The following is a 22,565-nucleotide window of genomic DNA, read 5'->3' as shown; positions in this document are numbered from 1 at the left end:
ATTTATATAAAGTGTTCACAGGCAAATTTGCTTTATGTATGTCCCTGGAGTCAAAATCAGGCACATATAAATGTCAAGAAACATGATTCCTGGCTGCATGTCAATATTCATTGATCACTGGATCTCTGGTAAATTCTAACAGGAACACTATCGAGTCCAACCTTTAGTTTAAACAGATAATCATTTGTTTTACTCTAGTTTTTGCAGTTTCCTCTATTAAATTCAGTCATGTAGCAGACTCTTTTGCCACTCAGTCCGGCTAAGGGGGCATGTCCCGGCGGGAAAGTGACGTCAATGCATACCCTCTAATGGAAACAACACTGAAATAAAATTGGAGTAGAAACAATTTTCACTCAGAAATTGCTAGTAAATCCCACAAATAATTACAAAGAAACAGCTAGTAGCACACTGAATTAAAGTTATACTCCAATAAACTTTGAAATGTGTTCTAAAATTATCCCCATAAGGATTGACTGCAAATTATTTTAGAAATTCCAACAGAAATTCAATTCACATTCTTGTAGGATTTATTGACTAGGCCTCATTGGTCAGCCATGCAAATTCACTGCAATCAGGCTTTCCTTTGATTGGCCGTCACTCTGCTACGTGCAATCCAATTGGACGCACAATGCCACACAACCACATGCAGGTAAGGGCCACCGTCCAATCACGGAGGCCGAGGGGTGTAACTTTGTGATGTCAAAATGCACACAAGAGTACACCATTGGCTAACGTACGTTTCCATCGTCGTGGCCCTCCGCTGGCCGGCAACAGGATCGGAGCACAACTGCATCCTGTTCCTGTCCCATGACAACCAAACGATCACAGAGTACAGAGAAAGAAGATGAACAAACAATTCCAGGAAAAAAAAAGAAAGAATGAAAACCAGAAAATGCAGAAAGACAAAGATGATGTAAAGAGAAACAGACACAGTGGTTGAAAGGATCACACAGTATATAACATGCCAAACAAACAAAGAGACATTAATTAGAGCAGATGCCATATGTAATTTACACAAATGAAAACGAGGCTGAGAGGGATGGAAGTACAATATATATTGCGCTGTGGGTTTAACAATGGCTGATGTGATCAAAATCTAGAGTGGCTGATGGCCGATATAACTCTGTTATGTATTAAAATATTAGATAAACGGTTTGAAATGTGTACAGATATTTAGAGTTTTCCACTTAATCAGGTTTTTAACATTGGGTTTTCTACTAAAGTATGAGCACAAAACAAACATTTACAAGAAGAAAGACATTATGAAAAACAAAGAGACTAGGACGAAACATATTGCCAATGAAATGGGTTAAAGCTTTACAAATCTTTTGTTTCGAATCAGCGGTTCAGAGCGCGTATCAAATTGCCAAAGTCATGCCCCCCAGTGGTGAACCATTGAAATTTCTGAACACTTTTCACATAACGAAGCCTCGTTTACTGAAATCACATGACTTTGGCAGTTTGATACAAGCTCCGAATCACTGATTCGAAACAAAAGATTCGTAAAGCTTTGAAGCTTCATGAAGCAGTGTTTTGAAATCGCCCATCACTAGATATTGTTGAATAAAGTCAGCACAAAAAGTATTCTCGTCGCTTCATAACATTAAGGTTGAACCACTGTAGTCACATGAACGGTTTTAAATATGTCTTTAGTAGCTTTCTGGACACTGAAAGTGTTAATTATCTTGCTGTCAATGCAGGCCTCACTGAGCCATTGGATTTTATGAAAAATATCTTAATTTGTGTTCTGAAGATGAACGAAGGTCTTACGGGTTTGGAACGACATGAGAGTGAGTAATTAATGACATTATTTTCATTTTTGGGTGAACTAACCCTTTAAGTAACTACAGCTACAGCTCCCAGTCCAGCTATAGCCTTGTTTTCGTTGATGTTAAATTAAGTATGCCATGTACTCTGACTAAAGTCTATATCTAACATGATCTCACACACCCTACACACACACACACGTCTCTTCTCATCAGACAGCTAAAATAACTCACAACCATCCGTATTTCCCCTTCACAGAAAGTGTGTATGATGCAGTTACTACTGCATGTCTCTAATCACAGACAAATGGAAAAATCGAGAGATGATGCTGTCACATGTGTGTGTCGGATGTGTTCTCATTCAAATAAATTTAGATACATACTTGTGGGGGAAAAAAAGTAGATTTAAGAATGAACATGACTCACCTGTCGGAAATTACCATCACTAAATATACTACATACTGTAAATTATTCACTACTCACTGCCTACTACTAGTGCACGCTAATATACTCCCCGAGTATACACTACAGCGCACACTAAAGTATACTTGATGTCCGCCTCATCAATACATCCTACACACTACATACAAGCGTATTTACCTTAATCTGTTGGCTGTAAAGGAAACAGTGAGGTATCAAATGATTTGAGACCAAAATGAAGGCCCGAGTTTGGAATGGCATACTAGCCTAACATTCAGTATGCTTGTAGTATTCAGTATGTATTCTGAGCAGCTCTCTGGCCTACTGCGTTTAGCAGAAAGCAGTCACAATGCAACAGACTCAAGCTTTTGATTTCAAGTGTGAAAAATTAACCCAGATATGTTTTTAATGTCTTTTAAAAATATTTTGAAACCACAAACAACAATCTCAGATTTCCAAGCCTCGCTCCCTTACCTGTGCTCTGCCAGTTTGAGTCCTGGTAGAGGAGGTTTGGGCGGAGCCACCTCTTCCTCTGACATGTCAGTCAAGCTGTCAGTGGGCGTGACAATGGGCGTGGTCTTACTCAGGATCGCCTTCTCTCGTTCAGTTAGAGGATTTTCACACACACTGAGAAAAACAGAAGCATTGTTAAAATGTCTCTATGCAAAACTGATAAAGCCATATCGGCCTTTAAGACTGTACCTCTCAGTTTTGGTCACAGGAGGCGCTGGTTTGCTGGGGGACGTCGGGGACGGTTGCTCATGTTTCTCTATTGTGAGTTTCACCAGCTCCTGTTACAAACGCACACACTCTGGTTATAAATATGCCAGTGTTGTTTTAACCTTGTCACAAACGCACATCTCATCATCCCCTCACCTTCACACCATCCAGCACGGCTTTGATCACCGTGGTGACGGTTGTCACAGTGTCCTTGTCGTCGAGGTCGATGCCCTCCAGCATCACCTGGTCGGACCAACGAATGAGATTCGCCAAACTCTGATAGACGCGGTTATGACAGGAGGACATTGCCGAGCTGCGGTGAGAGAGAGGGAGAATAATGGAACGAGGCTGCATGCAAGCTGTAAAAGCATTCATGTACCACTGTATTTAATATGGTACTCCAAGATATTTTAAAGAATACCATGGTATTACCATGGTACATATCGAAAAACCATGTTACTATTGTTTTGTTAGTGCTGGTCCCAGAGGCGGCCTTTGCAATTCGGAGACCCGTTGCAAAGAATCAGTCGGAGGCCCCCCAATGAGAAAAAAAGACAAACAAAACATTGTATGCAATGCGACTGCAATTACTTTGTTATATTTAACAATGCTATCTCATATTTCACTCTTATATGAGATACAGCCTATAAATAAAAGCAATCTAGGCTACTTCTACAATCACAACCGAAAACAAAAACAGCATTCATACTTCACTCCCCCCTCAGCTAAAATGAAATGATACTAAAACCGCCAGTAGGTGGCGGCAAATCATTGTCTTAACGAGTGAGTCATTGAGTCATTCAGTCAAACGATTCATTCAAAATGGCTGATTCATTCAGGGACAAAGCAAGTGAGAGTGAATCGTCGAGTCATTTCTAGATCGATTCGTTTAAAAGCGCAGATTCATTCAGTAACGAAACAAACTGTATAGCTTGGAGACGCGAAATGGCTCTACTGTTTGGGACTATTTTTGTTGGCAAAATAGAGAAAAAATTGACAATATTGTGTCTAAAATGTCAGTCACTTAATATTAAATTGTTGTTTATTGAACTGTTGTATAAAAGCAATATCACATGTGCAAACATGCTCATATTCGGGAAAACTGCACTGCTCGTGTGTTATTGATTATAAATATTAAAAACAAGAACTAATACAGAGACAATTTTTGCAGCATATCTTGTATTTTGGGGACATTTTTATTAATTTTGGTGACATTTTTGATTCAAGCCTCTGTTAATTTCTGACACTGGTCTGTGGCTTGGTGTGATGGCGAGGCTCTTTTTGGAGCTCAGGCGGAGACACGTTTTAAGTGAAACGAGTGAAATATAGCAAAGGCCGCTAATGGCTGGTCCTCTCACCTGTGCTGTATCCGAGCCTCTACCTGCATCAGAGGCAATATGGCCTCCAAAACTTTACTAGCTGAACCAGGAAGCATCTGGAGAACTTTCGTATCGACGTTCATCTTGTCCACAATGGTCTTAAAGTAACGCAGAGCGCTCACCACCTCCTTCTCCTGTTCCTCCAATCGACTCACCTTCTGTTGAAAGACATTAATATTATTTACAGAGGATGTTTGCGATGATAGAGTGGCAACAGAGTTACTGTAGAGTTGAGAGAGCAGCAGTAGAGTTATTCTCCAGCTAAAAAGGTGTGGAGATAATCTTTACAGGGACAGTAGAGGTTAGTTCACCCAAAAATTGAATTTCTGTCATTAATTACTCACCCTCATGTCGTTCCAAACCTGTAAGACCTTCGTTCATCTTCAGAACACAAATTAAGATATTTTTGATGAAATCTGAGAGGTATATGACTCGTCCATAGACAGCAATATAATCAACACTTTCAAGGTCCAGAAAGGTACTAAAGACATTGTTAAAATAGTCGACGTGACTGCAGTGGTTCAAGCTTAATGTTATGAAGCGACGAGAATACTTCTGTGCGCAAAAACAAAACAAAAATAACGACTTTATTTAATAATATCTTCTCTTCTGTGTCATTCTCATACGTTGTTTACGTCTAGCACTTCCAGGTTCTACGTCAGAACGCAGACTCATTATTGGCGGCTCCTGCGTCAGCATCACACGCATGCGTCGTGGTGCTCATGTGATCAGCTTTGGCCAATACTGAGCCGGCATTCGGACGTAAACACGGAAGCCTTCACTGTGCTCACCTGTGTAAGTATAATGACAGGGAAGAGAAGAGATTGTTGAATAATGTCGTTATTTTTTCATCTCAGATTTTATCAAAAATATCTTAATTTGTGTTCTGAAGATGAACGAAGGTCTTACGGGTGTGGAACGACATGAGGGTGAGTAATTAATGACAGAAATTTAATTTTTGGGTGAAATAACCCTTTAACTTTACGCTTTAAGTTCTACTGTCTCTGTAGAGATTATCTCCACACCTTTTTAGATGTAGAATAACTCTACTGAGTAATTAATGACAGAATTTTCATTTTTGGCACTAGAGTTGCATTAGAGTTAAAAGGGTATACAGTTAATGTGCACTGATGTAGAGATGTAGTAGACTTAAAGTTAATGTAGAGTTCTGAGGGTGTGAAGTTAATGTTTACTGTCGTAGAGCAGCAGCAGATTTACTGCAGAATTGAAATTAGAGAGTTATTGTTCACTGACGTAGAGTGACCATAGAGTTGAGAGGGTTGTGTTTTGAGTAAGTGTAGAGGTAAGAGGATGGAAAGTCAATGTTTATTGTGGAAGACAGGAGTAGAGTAACTGTAGAGTTGGGATGGTGGAAAGTTATGTAGTGTAATGTAGAGTTACAGTAGAGTAACTGTAGAACTTAAAAGGAGAGGGCAGAGTTGCTCTACCTTGTTGACGGGTTTCTCTGGAGTCTTCACTGCGGGCTCTGGCTGGAGTTGTTTGCCTTTCTTAGATGGAGTTCTTTTAATCTTCGGGGAATGAAATTTCATCAGTTTCATCGTGAAAGAGGAGAGGTGAGACTTCTGGGATTCTGGAAGACAATAAAACACAGAAGGATAAATTCACAAGTACAAAAAAAAGAGAAACTTTTGCACAAAAAAAAAAAAATTCTGTCACAGACCAAAAAAACCCCAGACAATTCAGCAATTTGACAAACTCGCAGCACTGTTTTGTTTTCAGAGAGAAGACAGATACGTTTAGAGAGATGATCTGTCACTGACAAAGGAGGGTGGGATATTTACAACCTGCAATCAATGCAAGATCAGAGTCATTTTATATAATAAGCTCAATTAAACTATACAAATAAACACATAGAAGCTTTGCTGGCGATAAACATCACCAAACAAACATGCTCCCACAGGCAATTACATAAACTGGAATCCCCGTCTGTGGGGTTTTATCATAATTGGAATTTTATGGGCTGTAATTACAGTGAGAAAGAGAGAGAGACACTGCATACATACACTGCTATTGAATTTCTTAATTTATTATTCTGTTCAAGGTAAGATCTGTTAAATAATACTCTCACACAGCTCAAATTAAGAGATCATTATGATTGTGACATCACAACAACAAGGTCATTAACATAAAACTGGCCACATTTACGCAACAGTTACTCTTTAGGAACTTCAGCCCTCTCCACTACGAAGAGGTAACACAATCATAACAGAAGTCGTTTATCAATAGAAATCTTAAAGGTACAGCAGCAAAACCGCCTGTTTAAAGATGAAGTGTGTATTTTCTGCATGACTAGCATTACCAAACACAACTGATGAGACAGAGAGGGTGGAATATGGTCATGAAAAAAACAAAACAATTATGACTGTTTTTGGTGCAGGAAACTATGGAAGCTTGTTTCCGCCATGTAATAAAAAAATTAAAAAAGGTAATTGCGACTTTTTATCTCATAATTCTTACTTTTTCCTCGCAATTGTTAGTTTATATCTCACTATTTTCTCAGAGTTGCTAGATAATTGCGAGTTCTAAAGTCAGAATTGCAAGTTATAAAGTCAGGATTGCAAGTTATAAAGTCAGGATTGTGTGATATAAAGTCAGAAGTGTGTGATATAAAGTCAGAAGTGCGTGATATAAAGACAGAATTGCGAGTTATAAAGTCAGAATTGCGAGTTATAAAATCAGGATTGCTTGATACAAAGTCAGGATTGCGTGATATAAAGTCAGAATTGCGTTATATATAGTCAGGATTGTGTGATATAAAGTCAGAAGTGCGTGATATAAAGTCAGGATTGCGTGATATAAAGTCAGAATTTGCGAGATATATAGTCAGAATTGCAAGTTATAAAGTCAGAATTGCGTTATATTAGTCAGGATTGCGTGATATAAAGTCAGGATTGCGAGATATAAAGTCATCATACCAGAAGTCGTTTATCAATAGAAATCTTAAAGGTACAGCAGCAAAACCACCTGTTTAAAGATGAAGTGTGTATTTTCTGCATGACTAGCATTACCAAACACAACTGAGGAGACAGAGAGGGTGGAATATGGTCATGAAAAAAAACAAACAATTATGACTGTTTTTGGTGCAGGAAACTATGGAAGCTTGTTTCCACCATGTAATAAAAAAATTTAAAAAAGGTAATTGCGACTTTTCATCTCACAATTCTGACTTTTTCTCGCAATTGTTAGTTTATATCTCACTATTTTCTCAGAGTTGCTAGATAATTGCGAGTTCTAAAGTCAGAATTGTGTAATATAAAGTCAGGATTGCGTGATATAAAGTCAGAATTGTGTGTTATAAAGTCAGAATTGTGTGTTATAAAGTCAGAATTGCGAGTTATAAATTCAGGATTGCTTGACAAAGTCAGGATTGCGTGATATAAAGTCAGAATTGCAAGAAATAAAGTCAGAATTGTGAGTTATAAAGTCAGAATTGCGTGATATAAAGTCAGAATTGCGAGTTATAAAGTCAATTGCGAGTTATAAAGTCAATTGCGAGTTATAAAGTCAGAATTGCTAGTTATAAAGTCAGAATTGCTAGTTATAAAGTCAGAATTGCGAGACAAAGTCAGGATTGCGTGATATAAAGTCAGAATTGCGAGATATAAAGTCAGGATTGCTAGTTATAAAGTCAATTGCGAGAAAAACGTCACGCAATTCTGACTATACCTCGCAATTGGAAGTTCGTTGAGGCCTCTAGTGAGCCCCGACCCCAATGTTCTAGAGTGTGTTTAAGAAGTGTGTACTTAGTTTAGACAGCTTGTAATCATACACACTCTCTTCAAACACATGGATGCACAGTTGACCTCTGACCCCTCATGAGGGAAAAAAAAAAAAAAAAAAACACACTAGACAGAGCAGTGCGTGCGATTTTTGGTTACAAAAATGCAGGAAACTACATGTCATGTTTGTGTGTTTTGGTGTGTATGTTGACAGCCATTGTTTCACAAAGGGGCTCTGCCTTTCCGTTCAGAGCGTGCTCAGAACAATGCCTTGTGGGTAAAACGGAAAAGTCGTATTGTAACTAACATGGGTGGAGCCATTATGCTCTAATACACAGACATACAACTCTTAATTACCCTCTCACACATGCATACATGGTGGCCTGTAGGCTGAAAGGAAAAGCAGTGGAGCGTGGGTAATGTAGTACTTTAAATGTAACCACCACTAAAATCCATATTACAGATCCATATTACACACCAGCACTCACCAGCAATCAATCTCTACAATACAATACTGAGTGTAAGTGGCTGCATCATAAAAAGTTAATGTAGTTATGACTCAAGCCACCTAACATTGTGCAATTTAAAGGGCGGTTTTACGTGCAGTGAAGACTAACAACTCTCAGAATCGACAGAGACACATGCAGAGTACAACCTGCTATTTTTGAAAGAAAGTAGTATGTAGTATGCATAGAATGCTTAGATGACCTGGAATCAGTCTGACACATAATTGGATCTGACTGCCAAAAGTTAAGATGTTTTTGACACAATTCTATTAAATATAACTTATTTCAGAGATTACAACTGGATGCAATCGGGTCAATGACGTGACGGGTCATTTTTTTTTGTCCAAAGGCCTTAATAATAATAAAAAACAAAAATATGACATCCAAAGTATGTAAGATAGTACAACTAGATCTCTTTTATTGAATCCAAAAGTTTTTAATTATATTTTCCTACATATAAATGTATTTTAAAGATTTTGAAGTGTCAAAAAGTCATTCTGTTTAGCTGTCCAAAGGCCAATACAGCCATTTCATTTGTGATTAAAATATCTTAAAATGTAATAAATGTATATACTTTTAATTATGGCATGATTTTATAACATCATATATCAACATAGTGCAAAATGGTATTAAAATTATGTGTAGAAGTCGTTGCTTTGTTATGAGAAAGAATGTCTGGAAAAAATTAATTTAATTGATGTCATTCGGAGTAACCAATATAAAGGGACCATTTTGGATCAAGTCATGTGGTCAATATCATGTGACAGGATGTGACATCATTCAGACTCCTGCAAAGGACCACATGGTCATGAAGCAAAGTAACTAACTCTCTCTTAACTATTTGAAGAATTCATGTTTTCACTTGCTCATACGCATGTCCTGAAACATCAGGTCATTCGGTACAACCGATATAAAACATGGAAAATGTTGTAATATTTTAAAAACTTGTACTAAATATATAATGTTTGATTGTCCTTTTGCTAGCTAGCTAGCAAGCTAAGTAGCTAGATATCAGCCTGTTAGCATTGTTTGATGCCATTTTTACATGTATTATTTTGTGGCAACTGGAAAGCATTAGCAAAAACCAGTTTCTATGCCATTAAAGCATGAATTAATAAAAAATATTAACAATGATTAGTGTAAATCATCAAAAAGCACTGGAGCACTTTACTGAAGGTTTTCTTCGATTACCTTGTGAATCGACGCCCCTAGGTCATTGTTGCCAGCTTATGGATGAACTAATTACTGTAAAAAAAATTAAATGCGCATGTGCGTCCTGCGTGTACAAAGTATGTGCGGTTACAAAACTCCGGCGGTGCACGAGTTCACTGTCTTCACTGACAATTAACTGTCTTCCAAATAATGTGGTTAATTTAGTTTCCTTTTTTGTTCATGCCTCTTTCAGCATGAGCTTAATACACATTCACCTTAAGCAAACATTCACATTAAACACACAAAACTGAAGTGCATAAATGTACTTGTTTAGCTCATTAAGCTGCAAAGGCAATAGGAGTGAAATGCATTATGGGTAACCCTGATGCTGTGCTTTAAGTAAATTATGCTGTCAATCAAATTCCACTTAATGCAGAACATTTCAACAGACAGACTAATGTATTTCTCTGAAAGTTCAACTATAGCACACTTCCCTCCCTCCCTCGCTCCCTCCCTCGCTCGCTCTCGGTCCGCCTGAGGGAGTGTTTTCACCGTCTTTAATGGAATGCTGATAATATGGATTGACGGAAAAACAAAGAGGGAGGCATCAGATATTAGCTGGTCTAACTATGGCCTTCAAACCATGTCCATTATAGACTAATGAACACACGTGTGTCTGAACACAAGGAAAGCCGCTAGAAAAATGAATTCAGGAATAGGAAGCTCTGGCCAAATCCTGCATCATTTCCTGTCCAGTGACTCCATCATAGTGGACTGCGTTCCCTAACCTCCGGTTCAAGGTCTGCTTCAGCACGAAAGTACACACATACAAACATACAATTACTCCTAACTCATGTCACCTGTAGGTCACCGCCATCACTTCCTGCTTTGGCCTCAGACCTACCCATCAACTTCCTGTCTGGCTCCAGTGCACAGGAGCACTTCCTGTGCTGCCCATCCTCTTTACAACAAAGACGGCTGACCTCTGGAGTCATGGGTATAACCACACACACACACACACACACACACACACACACACACACACACACACACATGAATTTGCTAAGTGCTAGGCCTACATTTTGTTCTTTAAACTACAAAATACTATATATATATATATTTTTTTTTAAACATATTACATATTCCTAGTATTAAATATTAGGAATTGACTAATATAAAATTCTGGGCAGATACTCAGTAAAAGTATTTAATACATTTACCAATTGAAATAGTCGCCTCTTAAAGTATAATACAAATGCAATAAAAATACAAAACTTAATATTAAATTAATAAAAAAAAAAAAAAAAAAAAAAAAAATAGGATAACTAATACAAAAAAATACAAAAACTATAGGATAACTAACAATAAAAAAACAGCTAATTTTAACTAATATATCAATATGGTCACAAATATTTTGAATTCATTATATTTTTTAAAATATTTACAATTCTGATTTAAAAATAAAACATGAAAAATAACTGCGAGAAATTGCGTCAGAACTGTGAGAAATTGTGTCAGAATTGTGAGAAATAAAGTCAGAATTACAAGAAATAAAGTCAGAATTGCGAGTTATGAAATCAGAATTGAGAAATAAACTCGCAATGGCTATAAATAAAGTCAGAATTGTGTGATATAAAGTCAGAATTACGAGAAATAAAATCAGAATTGTGAGAAATAAACTTGAAACTGAGAAATAAAGTCAGAATTGCAAGAAATAAAATCAGAATTACGAGAAATAAACTTGCAAATGTGAGAAGTAAAGTAAGAATTGTGAGAAATAAAGTCAGAATTACAAGAAAAAGTCAGAATTGCGAGAAATTTATTTGCGAGAAATAAAGTCAGAATTGCGAGAAATAAAGTCAGTATTACGAGAAATAAACGAGAAATAAAGTCAGAATTACAAGAAAAAGTCAGAATTGCGAGAAATTTATTTGCGAGAAATAAAGTCAGAATTGCGAGAAATAAAGTCAGTATTACGAGAAATAAACTTGCAAATGTGAGAAATAAAGTCAGAATTGTGAGAAATTTATTTGTGAGAAATAAAGTCAGAATTGCGAGAAATAAAGTCAGAATTACAAGAAAAAGTCAGAATTGCGAGAAATTTATTTGCGAGAAATAAAGTCAGAATTGCAAGAAATAAAGTGAGAATTACAAGAAATAGTCAGAATTGTGAGAAATAAACTTGAAATTGAGAAATAGTCAGAATTGTGAGAAATAAAGTCAGAATTGCAAGAAATAAAGTCAGAATAGAGATATAAACTTGAAATTGTGAGAAATAAAGTCATAATTACAATAAAGTCAGAACTGCAAGAAATAAAATCAGAATATTGAGATATAAACTTGAAACTGTGAGAAAGTCATAATTGCGAGAAAAAAGTCATAATTACAAGAAATAAAGTCAGAGTTGTGAGAAATAAACTTGAAACTGTGAGAAATAAAGTCAGAATTACAAGAAATAGTCAGAATTGTGAGACAAACTCGCAACTGAGAAATAAAGTCAGAAGTACAAAAAATAAAGTCAGAATTTTACATTTTACAGGATTCTGCCTTTTGTTTTAGAAAACATTACAGCACAATCGATGCTTGCTCTGTGATGGTCAAACAGAAATTATTTTATTGAAAATGTTTTATTTTCTTGTGCAGAGTTTCTATATTTCAGAAACACAAAAAGTGCATTTTCATCTGATTCATTTAGTTGAAATAAAGGTAAAAAAGTCACTTTGTGTCTCTCAAATACATCACATCATGCACAAAAATGTAAATCTGCGATGCTGATGATCTTGTTAACATGCTCTTGTGAGATGAGTGTCTCAAATCTCGGCATGAATCTACCCACACAAACAACACGGCAGGAAACGCTGTCATAAAAGAGCTGCGGAGAAACAGGTGCAGGAGGAGGAGGAGGAGGTGAACTGGGTTACTGGAGCAGACGTGATGCGTAAAGACTTACTCAAGTGAAAAACACGAGTGTGCCGCCAGCCAAAGGACAGCAGACAGAACGGAGAGGAGTTATCTGAACACACTCACTGACGGGATTTGTGTCTTCAGGTTATAGATTCAGGAAAGATAGTCTGTTTTCATGTGACTACAGACAAATGCAAACATAAATTAGAGCATATAATGATCAATACACATATTATATATTAAATATCAAGACAGCAACTGTTTTTATCCATATCGTTCAGCCCAAACACACAGCTATGATTAAACACACAGGCGTCATCCTCTGATCTAGAGTTCCACATTCCATCAAACGCACGCTGTGGTCCTGATCTATTTCTGCCCTTCTGCTTTACGCAATATCACACACACACAGTGACTCTGTTGCCACGGTGACATAAGCAAAGTGACACATGTGATTGACGTGTGTCAGCTGAAATTAACTTCTGTTCCCAGTCTCTTCTCTGAGCCGGTCACTAGCATCTACAACACGAAACAAATACAAAACAAACAACTCTTAAAGAGGTCACATTCTTCATAATGATTTACTGATCTACTATTTAAACTTATTATTATTCTTCTGAGCCAAAATTTGGACTGTATCTCCTCCTAGAGCTTTCAAGCTACAACCACCAAACTCGGGTCAGACCCTCAGACTGTTCTGACTCGGGTTGTTATATCTTTTCAAATTGATCTGACTTACGGTTTTTGTTAAACGGATGATCAAACTATGAAAAGTTCCATAGACTCTTATTGAGGGGGTCAAAACTTTTGTACTATAAGAATTATAGAGTATTTAAGCTGTCACTAGTAAAGCTTAATGACTATCCTAGGACAATGCTATCAATTATTATTATTATTAATAATTCATGCTAGCAAAGCGTTAAAACATGCTAACAACATGCTAATTCATGCTAGCTGTGTGCTAAACATGCTAGTAACATGATAATTCAGGCTAGAAAAGTGTTAAATCAGGCTAACAATGTGCTAAAACATGTTAACATGCTAATTAATGTTACTAATGTGCTAAAACATGTTAATTTATGTTAGCAACTTGTTAAAACATGCTAACAACATGCTAATTCATGTTAGTAAAGAATTAAATCATGTTAGCAATGTGCTAAACATGCTAATTCATGCCACCAATGTGCTAAAACATGCTAGCAACATGTTAATTCATGCTAGCAAAGTGTTAAAACATGCTAGTAACATGCTAATTAATGCTATCAGTGTTTGAACATGCTAATTAATGTTATTAAAGTGTTTGAACATGCTAATTCATGCTAACAATGTGCTAAAAAATGCTAGCAACATAATACATGCTAGAAAAGTGCTAAATCATGCTAACAATGTGTTAAAACATGTTAGCAAACATGCTAATTAATGTTAGCAATGTGTTAAAACATGCTAATTTATGTTAGCAACTTGTTAAAACATGCTAGCAACATGCTAATTCATGTTAGCAAAGAATTAAATCATGTTAGCAATGTGGTAAACATGCAAATTCATGCTACCAATGTGCTAAAACATGCTAGCAATGTGTTAAATCAAAGTCCCTTTCAGACAAGTCATTTCACTCGGCGGCCATCTTTGAAACGCCTCTCGGGCATTTAAGTGCAGCTCCTATCTCTTTGAATGGGGAAACATCAAATTCTCCAAAACTGTTTGCCAAGCTTTCGATTAAATTTCATATTTGTAATCACCAATGAAATTTGACAACTGTCTCATAAATTTTGTTTCTAAACGCTCAAATCATGAATAAAAACGTTATTTTTCAGGCTAGATCAAGCTAATGCGCATGCGCAGTCCTAAATGTGCGTCTCGTGCCTCATTTCGGAGGCGCGTCTGACTATTTCGGAAACCGGAGCTTCTAACAGCCGCTGCAGTGACGCGATGACTTTACCAATCGGCGACTGGCTCTTAATTTAGAAGGCGGGACTTATTCCGCCATATTGCGCGTTGCACTTTCTCCCTTTCAAAACAATACGAGTGACGCATCTTGTGTTATTCTATAGTCTTTGGTTAAATCATGCTACCAAACTGCTAAATCATGCTAGCAACATGTTAACAACATGCTAATTCATGCTACTAACATGCTAATCATGCTAACAACCTCAGTGTTTCCCACAGGTTTGAAATATACTTGCGGTGGCAGCCGGGTGGAAAATCCTCCTATTACCCATGGCACAAAAATGGTCTACTACATGTGACAAACCACAAATAACATGTTTTTTAACAGTATTTTTATTCATTGAAATTAATTTTAATTACATAGCCTACTATTACATACTAATATTATGCATTATTATGCATTGTAAATTGAGTTCTGCTTGCTATGTCATATAGTGTCTCTCTCAGTAAATGGGACACAGATTTTACTAGTAAAATTTACCTATATAATGAATACAAATAATGTTCTTAGACTTTTCTTCCTGTGGGGGAGAGTACAATAATTTTCTATGAATTAAATGGAAATCAAATTAAAATTTAACCAAAATACCAACAATGCCCTGAAAAAAACAAAAACAAAAAAAAAACCTTAACGTGTGACTTTTAATTGTAAACAAGCCTGAAATACACTGGGACTCTTATTTTGAAATGTAGGCCTATGTACTATTGCGGGCACATCCTTCAAATATGTCTCTGCAGCGCACGTGGGAATGTCAGGGGGAGTAAACAGCTCTCGCGCACAAAGAACGAACAGGTGCGAAACGCGAGGGCAGATTTTCCACTAGTTAATCGATCACGGATGGTTTCATTATCTCGGTCTGATACAAAAGTATATGAGGATAAAAAATAATAAAAGCAAAAATGTGTCTCCAAATATACTTGTATATACTGTTAATATACCTGGGCAGCCCATCCAAGTAAAGTCTATGTGTGGGAAACACTGAACCTACTAATCCATGTCAGCAACATTCTAAGATGTTAGCAATGTGTTAAATCATGCTAAAACATACTAGTAACATTTTTTTAATAGTAACTTCAAGCAGTTCAAAATTATTTTAAACTTTCAGACCTGGCTTTGTCAAGCCAACATCAAAGTTTGTCATCAAACTTTACTCATCTAGTTACATCTAGTTATTTGATTTCAAAAAATATGTAAATGTTGAAAATAACATTAACCAAGATAATTAAATGCTGTAGAAGTATTGTTCACTGATATATAATTTTTTTTTTTTTTGAGTGTAGTGCATATTACCTGATGTAGTTAACTAATGTTAACAAATGAAAGTTTTAGATATATTCTCAAGACAATTCCTATGAAACAACGCGCAACAACACCAAATAACATCTTTAGACACCCACACTCGTGTCTTTGTAATTCTTTTTCCCATAAATGCAAGCAATACATTTCAATACATTATGTGAAACATTCGTGACTTCGAGACAGTCAAAGTGTCAGGTAAACAGAGTATTGCAAGCAGACAGACTGTACGTCAGGACTGATGATGTTTCAATACTTTCTGTTTGGTAAACAGAGCGTTACGCAGGCCGACACTGAATGACAGCGCAGCAATGGGAGAAAAGCACGGAGATTATCATTTCCGGATGCAAAACACTCGTTATCCTTCTCTCGCTATCTCTCTCTCACACACATGCTCACAAATTTCTCCAGAGAGCCTCATCCTGCTCTCAACTCTCTCTGTCTGGCCTTGGATGGTGTCTAATAGAATTTCCGGAAGTATTTTTTCCCCATTCATTCCCTCCAAAAGCACTGAAAAAAAAAAAAATCATAAAAGAGTCCTTTGCCTTGGACCAAATCAAAAAGCATGAATATGAACAACATTTTACAATTCAAAATAATACTGTGTTTTTACTCAAAAGTCATCATAAAATCAAAACTGACCCAAAACATTCGTAGACATTATTCCAAATAAACACAATGTCCGTCTTAGTAATGTTTTATCAAATTGCTCCACTTGCAGGGCTCCAGACAAAAAAAATTCATTAAGGAGCCATTGGCTCCTATAGGGGAAAAAAAAGTTATTTGGCGCCTGTTTTAAGAGCCACACAGCAATGAACTTAAAATTTAAATCACTTACTTTTAGTCATCCTGTTGTGTTTATTTATCTCCCCTTTACAGTTTCAGCTTTTTCATCTTGTGATTTTTCTGGGAAATGAACGTCACTATTTTCACTTAATACTATTATAGTTTTTGTTAATATTTTGAATCCGCTTAGATTTTTATATTTTCTGCTTTCATTTTTTGTTGTTTTTAAACACGTCTGTTTAGTTTGTATAAATTTTTATTTTAGTATTAATATTTATTTCAAGCAATAAAAAATGTTTTTTTAATGGTTTTAGTTAACTATAATAACCCTGATGCTAGTAAAATCTTTATATTGAATAATATGTGTCAAATAATGTTCTTAGTCCTTCCTTCCTGAAGCTATAACAGTTTACTTTGAATCAAATGAAAATAAATATAAATATATGGAAATAAATATATAAACATATTAAATTTGGTTTGTGTAACCAAATAACAAACGGGGCAACGGATATACTACTTGACTTTGATTACTCTGAAATACAGCGGGACTCTTATTTTGAAATGTCTGTGCTTTACTTTTGCTGCTCATTCAAGTTTAGATGAGGATTAAAAAATTACGTTGCTACAACCGTTTACAACACAATATAATATAAATAATATAAAGTAAACTTTGCTTATGAACTAATGCTGATCAATTATCACAATCGGTTGACAAACATGCGCTAATCATTGATTGCGAGCTGCTCTGAAGAACGCGCAACAGCGCCATCTGTTGATTTTAAAAGATGCAGCGCTCACATTTATTTAATGAAATTAATAATAATAATCACATTAGGGAGTATCGCGATTTATTTTTCCATCCACATGCCTTAAAATGATCATTAATACTCTTGTTATACTGTTTAAGGTACTGAAGACTTTTTATGACCCTAAATTTATCTGATGATCATGAGCGGAGTGGAATAATGAAAGTGATCAGCATGATTGATATTCAAAACGGTAAACACGCGCTGCATTGTGTGTGTATCTGCAGCCTGCAGAGCCGGTTTTCCCTTTTGAATGACGAATATAGAGACACATTTATATGAAGAAATAGGCAGTTATCGCAGGAGCAGAACGGTGTGTTCAAATGTAGTTGTTTTGCACCAACGCAGGCGACGCGAGGCAACAACACAGTCTGCTTTCATCAGCACTAGTTCTTTGGCGTCTGTTTGGTATGTGAATATCACTCGCAAATTAATATTTTCAGTCGCAAATATGACCGTTTAAGGCGCAGTCTGGAGCCCTGACTTGGAAAGCTGACATCATCAAGTCCACTTACTTTTTAACCCCTCCCCCTCAACCACCTGACTCAATTCGCCCACTTTTTATGATCCAATTATTGGATAAAATCAAGTTCTTACATTTTATTTCCTGTTTCACTTGGAATTACACTAGATTACAGAAGTAAAATGGGTTACGAACAGAATTACAGGCTTAATCGTCTTTTATGAGCGAATAAACGAACTACTAAAGTAACTGAATCAGTCGGTTTTCTCTAATGCATTCTTATTTTTCCAAATTTTCTTCTACTTCTGAAACCCTAGTGGTGAGCTCTATTTCAGCATGAAAACTGGCACACTGAAACTACAGGGTAAAACGATCATTTATATTCTCTAAAGCAGACAGGATGCTTTGATAGCACAATATGAACCCAGATGTTTGGCTTGAGTTACACAGAACCCGTTTGCAGACGGTTTAATATGATCTGAGGTTCTGCCATCAGCAGTTCTGAATGTCCTATTTTGGACTTACGGGCCTTGAATAGATGCTGGCACAGCGAAGACCAAACATTCAAGTGCATGTTTCACTGATAAAGTAGACTGTTTCTGATACAGGTATCAAAAGAGTGCAGAACTATTTCTCTATGGTGTGTTTGCAAAACGAGCATTTTCCTTTTTAAAGAAACCCTCATCAGTGCACTAAATGAACCCTCAGCTCTATATCCTAAATATCCCAAACAGATTAGTCAAAATGACCATCTCATTCATCTCCTGCAGAACATGAAAGACTTTCTCGGCATCTCTTTTTCTGGACGCTGATCTTTGGGTTGGATCCACCCTGAGTTTGACTGGATCAAATGAGCACTTAGACAAAAGCCACACAACTGGAACGGGAAGGAATGTCCCTGGAATTTCACATCAGAAGCTTCTGTATTCCCAGAAATACTTTCTTTGTTGGAGAGGAACTTGCTTGCACATTTTTTTTTTTTTTTAAAAAGAGAGCAATTAATGCAACACTAACAAAAATGAACCATGGCATATAAATATGGTAACCATCCTGTAACACAAATATATATATTATATATATTGAATTGAGCAAAAATTCCAGAACACCTAAAGAATATAAATAGTACAACCTTCAAAATAAGTAAATTGACTTTGAAGAATTGGACATTCAACAAAGCCTGATCAATCTAAATCCAATAGTGTACACTGACAGAAATAAAAGAGAACATTATAAAGTCTAAAATCCAACATCACAATAAGAGTCATTGAAACCAAAGTACAACTAGTTTGTGAACTGCAATAAGAATGTGTGCACTTTATGACTAGTATTAAACGAAAGCTCAAAAGATCAACCTTACACTTCATAAGTAAATACAAAGTGACCAAATACAAAGTTCAACCTGCCTTGATATTATATATTACTCCTGTTGTGTCACACTCAGAAAACAAAGTCCAAATTCCTCCACATAAATTCTACAATGACCTTGATGAATTCAAAACCTTCCTGTATGCTGCACGTGCTTTCAGCGCATCCATTCTCACCTGTATCTGGTTCTCTGCCATTAAAATATTCCGTCTCCTCTAGAAGACGTTGGGTTCTCTGACTGGTATTCCCCATGTAGGACCCGGACAAATTCTGGATATCAAAATTAAGAACTAGTTTAGAGACCCAAATAGACTTCTTCCAATCTCAGGGATCTGAAGCTGGATGTGATACTGGACATTTTCTTCAAACAAAAAAAAAAAATAGAAAAAAAGCTTGTTGTCCTACAGGTCACTAGTAGAAGTCAGAAATAAGCATCCAGGACCGGAGACATTGCTCAAGGTTCACAGTTAGTCACCCTCAGTCAAATCCCATGACCCAGCCTGACTCAGACATCAAACCGAGTGGAATCTAAAAATAAACTCAAATAGAACTGCAGAGAACTTCCAGAATCCGTCGTCTCAGAGTTCCATGTGTGTCGGATGATGCTGGAATGCGAAAACATCCCGATTCCAAAAGGAACTATGGAGAAATGACGGTCAAAATCCGCACGGATGAAAAACTGCCTGCCATGTGAGAAATGATCGATTAAGCCTACGGCATGGAAAACTGTGCACACGCAAACTGAATTACACCGATCCGGAAAAAGACAATGGAAATGGAAAAGCGGTCAATACATTTTAAACCTCCATTATGGAGATTTGAGCAGCTCAAATACAGCTCAAATCAGAGAAGAGCGCTTGAAATTCTCAATCTCACATCTATCCATTCCGTACTTTATTCCCACAAAGCCCTGCATGTCCACATACACATGCCCGCTTCTCTCAAACACACACACACATGGCGCAAGTACCATCTAATTACTGAAGCTCAGGATAGTAAGAGCATGTTTTTCATTCTAGTAATCTACTGTGCTCATTTCTCTAAAACCCCAAATTACAGTTTTGGGACAAAAAACAAGTAGCCAGAGACGACTCTAAATAATTCTGCACTTATTCTGGCCAATCAAAGGCCAAAATGCTCCCGACAGCCAATCAGAATGCACCGCACTCAATCAGGAATTAGGAACGTAAGCCGAATAAAGCCTATCAAGTTATTAGATTTGTTTAAAAGTAATTTATTTTTAGATCAGCATGAGTAAAGATTGCATCATTACATTAAAAACTTTTTAATCTTTTACTTTACCAAAAAACCCATTAAAAAAAAGACGATGTTTAATGAAGTTTTTACTACTTTTCTGGATCTTGAATGTGGTAATTATGTTGCTTTCTATGGGGGATAAAAAAAAAAAAAAACTCTCGGATTTCATCAAAAATATCTCAATTTGTGTTCTGAAGATGAACGAAGGTATTACGGGTGTGGAACGACATGAGGGTGTTGTAATTAATGAGTATTTAATAATTTTTGGGTGAACTAACCTTTTAAATGTATAAATATATACACACAATAAACTCTCTATATATTCTCATCCAGCCCAAACATGCACTAGTTATCTTAATCTCTCATTTGTCTGTATTTCTCAGTAGTACGTTATCTCTCAGTTGACTGCTAGACTGTGTTTAGGACACCAGCATGTACATGTGAGCACTCACACACATTTTTGTTGTCTGGGATTTACATGGCAATGCAACTATTCATAGATAAACACACACACCCGACCGAATGCATTACACAACTACGAGCACTTATAAATAATTTTGTTGTCAGGCTATTCACATAGCGACGCAGCGACTCATAACTACATCCAAAACACCCTCCGAATACATGACACATTATTACAGTCGAGTTATTTGGAGAATGTCACAATCGTTCAACCACATGAAAACACAGACATGCAGGGCTGATTCCTCAGAACTGCTCAGATATAACAAGATCAAGGCACATCACAGCATGAGTTCTACTGAAAACTTATTTTCAATTATCTTTGAAAAAAAATGATCTTGCAAAAAAAGAAAATTCTGTCATCACTTAAATGAGGCTCCAAACCCTAAATACTTTCGTCTTCTGTAGAAACACAAAAGAAGAAATGCTAAAACATTGTTCTATTTCAAACAGTGACTTAATTTACATGTGCACCAATAATGTGATTATTTCCAAGGACTTAAGGCTGGCTCAACCTAAAAGATTTAAAAAAAAAAAAAAAAAAAATAGAATTAACAGTTTTGTTCTTATAGTGTGTGTAGTGCCGCAATCACAGCACACACTACTGTTGTGTGTACACCAAAAGCGAATTTAATTATTTGCGCAAGCAGATTACATACAAAGTCAATGCAAAGACGCGAACAGACGCAAATTCACGCCGGGCGATGCGAATGATGCGAATTGGGTAACGCGATTGCCGCGAACGTGCGATATTCGCTTCAATCGCGTCTTCGCATGACACGCTGTCGCGCAAGCCAATCAGCGAAGAGCTTATTAACATGTTCAGTTTGACACGTCCGTTTCTATAAGAAAATGGAAGACACTCCTTATCGCACGAGCGATGCGAAAAACAAGTAATCCCGCGAGTAACGCGATGTGAATATTCACTTCGCTTTTGGTGTGCACGCACCATAAGGGGACGTTCACACAGAACGCGTTTTCCATTTAAACTTTTCCATTGTTTTTTCTATGTAAACATGTGCTAGACGGACGTGTATGACCGTTGCGCTCAAGTCTTTTGGAGCATCTTGTGCATGACATGGCGTTTTAAAAATGTTGCGTTTAAGTTCAAATCAGTTCAACTTTAAAAAAAAAAAAATGCATCTCGTGACATTTTTTTCCCACATTCCACCGCTCGCGTCTCTGTGTGAACCAGCCCTAATAGATTCCGTTCACAAACAACAAGAATCCCGACTGTGAACACGGGAAATCTCACAAAATCTCTCGCGGTCAAACGTGACTTTAGAGTAAACAAGCATGGCGGACAACAGGCAAGAAGAAATGGTGTGTTTAGACTGCTTTTTACAGAAAATTCATGGAAGAAAAAGAAAAATGTTTGGATAAAGTCGTGTTACACTTCTGTCTTCCTTTAGCTCGCTTTCTGATTGGGTATCGTTTGGTTCCATGTGACAATCTACACTCTGGGTTCCCCCCATACAACAGGATTTCTGATCGTAAATATTCAAGTGTTCGCAGTGTGTTCCACACCGTCGGCTGAAGTTAATCCTCGTCAGCTTTTTTTCGGCCGATTCGACATATTGAATCGGCGTCGAAGC

The 22,565-nt window shown here is 36.8% G+C and overlaps 1 protein-coding gene across 11 annotated transcripts in view; it reads right to left on the bottom strand.

Moving 5' to 3' along the window:
- The window catches only part of rapgef1b (Rap guanine nucleotide exchange factor (GEF) 1b), a 50,570-nt gene that overhangs the window by 24,004 nt on the left and 4,001 nt on the right, over positions 1-22,565 (bottom strand). The window contains exons 1-8 of one of the 11 annotated variants that reach the window (XM_051877499.1): positions 19,428-19,719; positions 5,734-5,876; positions 4,265-4,443; positions 3,367-3,399; positions 3,063-3,219; positions 2,889-2,977; positions 2,661-2,813; positions 738-800 (exon numbers count right to left, since the gene is read on the bottom strand). In XM_051877499.1, coding sequence (XP_051733459.1) covers positions 738-800; positions 2,661-2,813; positions 2,889-2,977; positions 3,063-3,219; positions 3,367-3,399; positions 4,265-4,443; positions 5,734-5,876; positions 19,428-19,503 — 893 coding nt within the window. In that variant the 5' untranslated portion in view covers positions 19,504-19,719. Of the gene's footprint in view, positions 1-737; positions 801-2,660; positions 2,814-2,888; positions 2,978-3,062; positions 3,220-3,366; positions 3,400-4,264; positions 4,444-5,733; positions 5,877-19,427; positions 19,720-22,565 lie in introns of those variants that run through there. The other 10 variants (XM_051877498.1, XM_051877505.1, XM_051877507.1 and 7 more) reach the window with 10 other exon arrangements.

This window comes from Ctenopharyngodon idella, chromosome 21, assembly GCF_019924925.1.
Source record: "Ctenopharyngodon idella isolate HZGC_01 chromosome 21, HZGC01, whole genome shotgun sequence".
In the NCBI taxonomy this organism is placed as follows: domain Eukaryota; kingdom Metazoa; phylum Chordata; class Actinopteri; order Cypriniformes; family Xenocyprididae; genus Ctenopharyngodon; species Ctenopharyngodon idella.
This window is presented reverse-complemented; position numbering and strand designations above follow the sequence as displayed.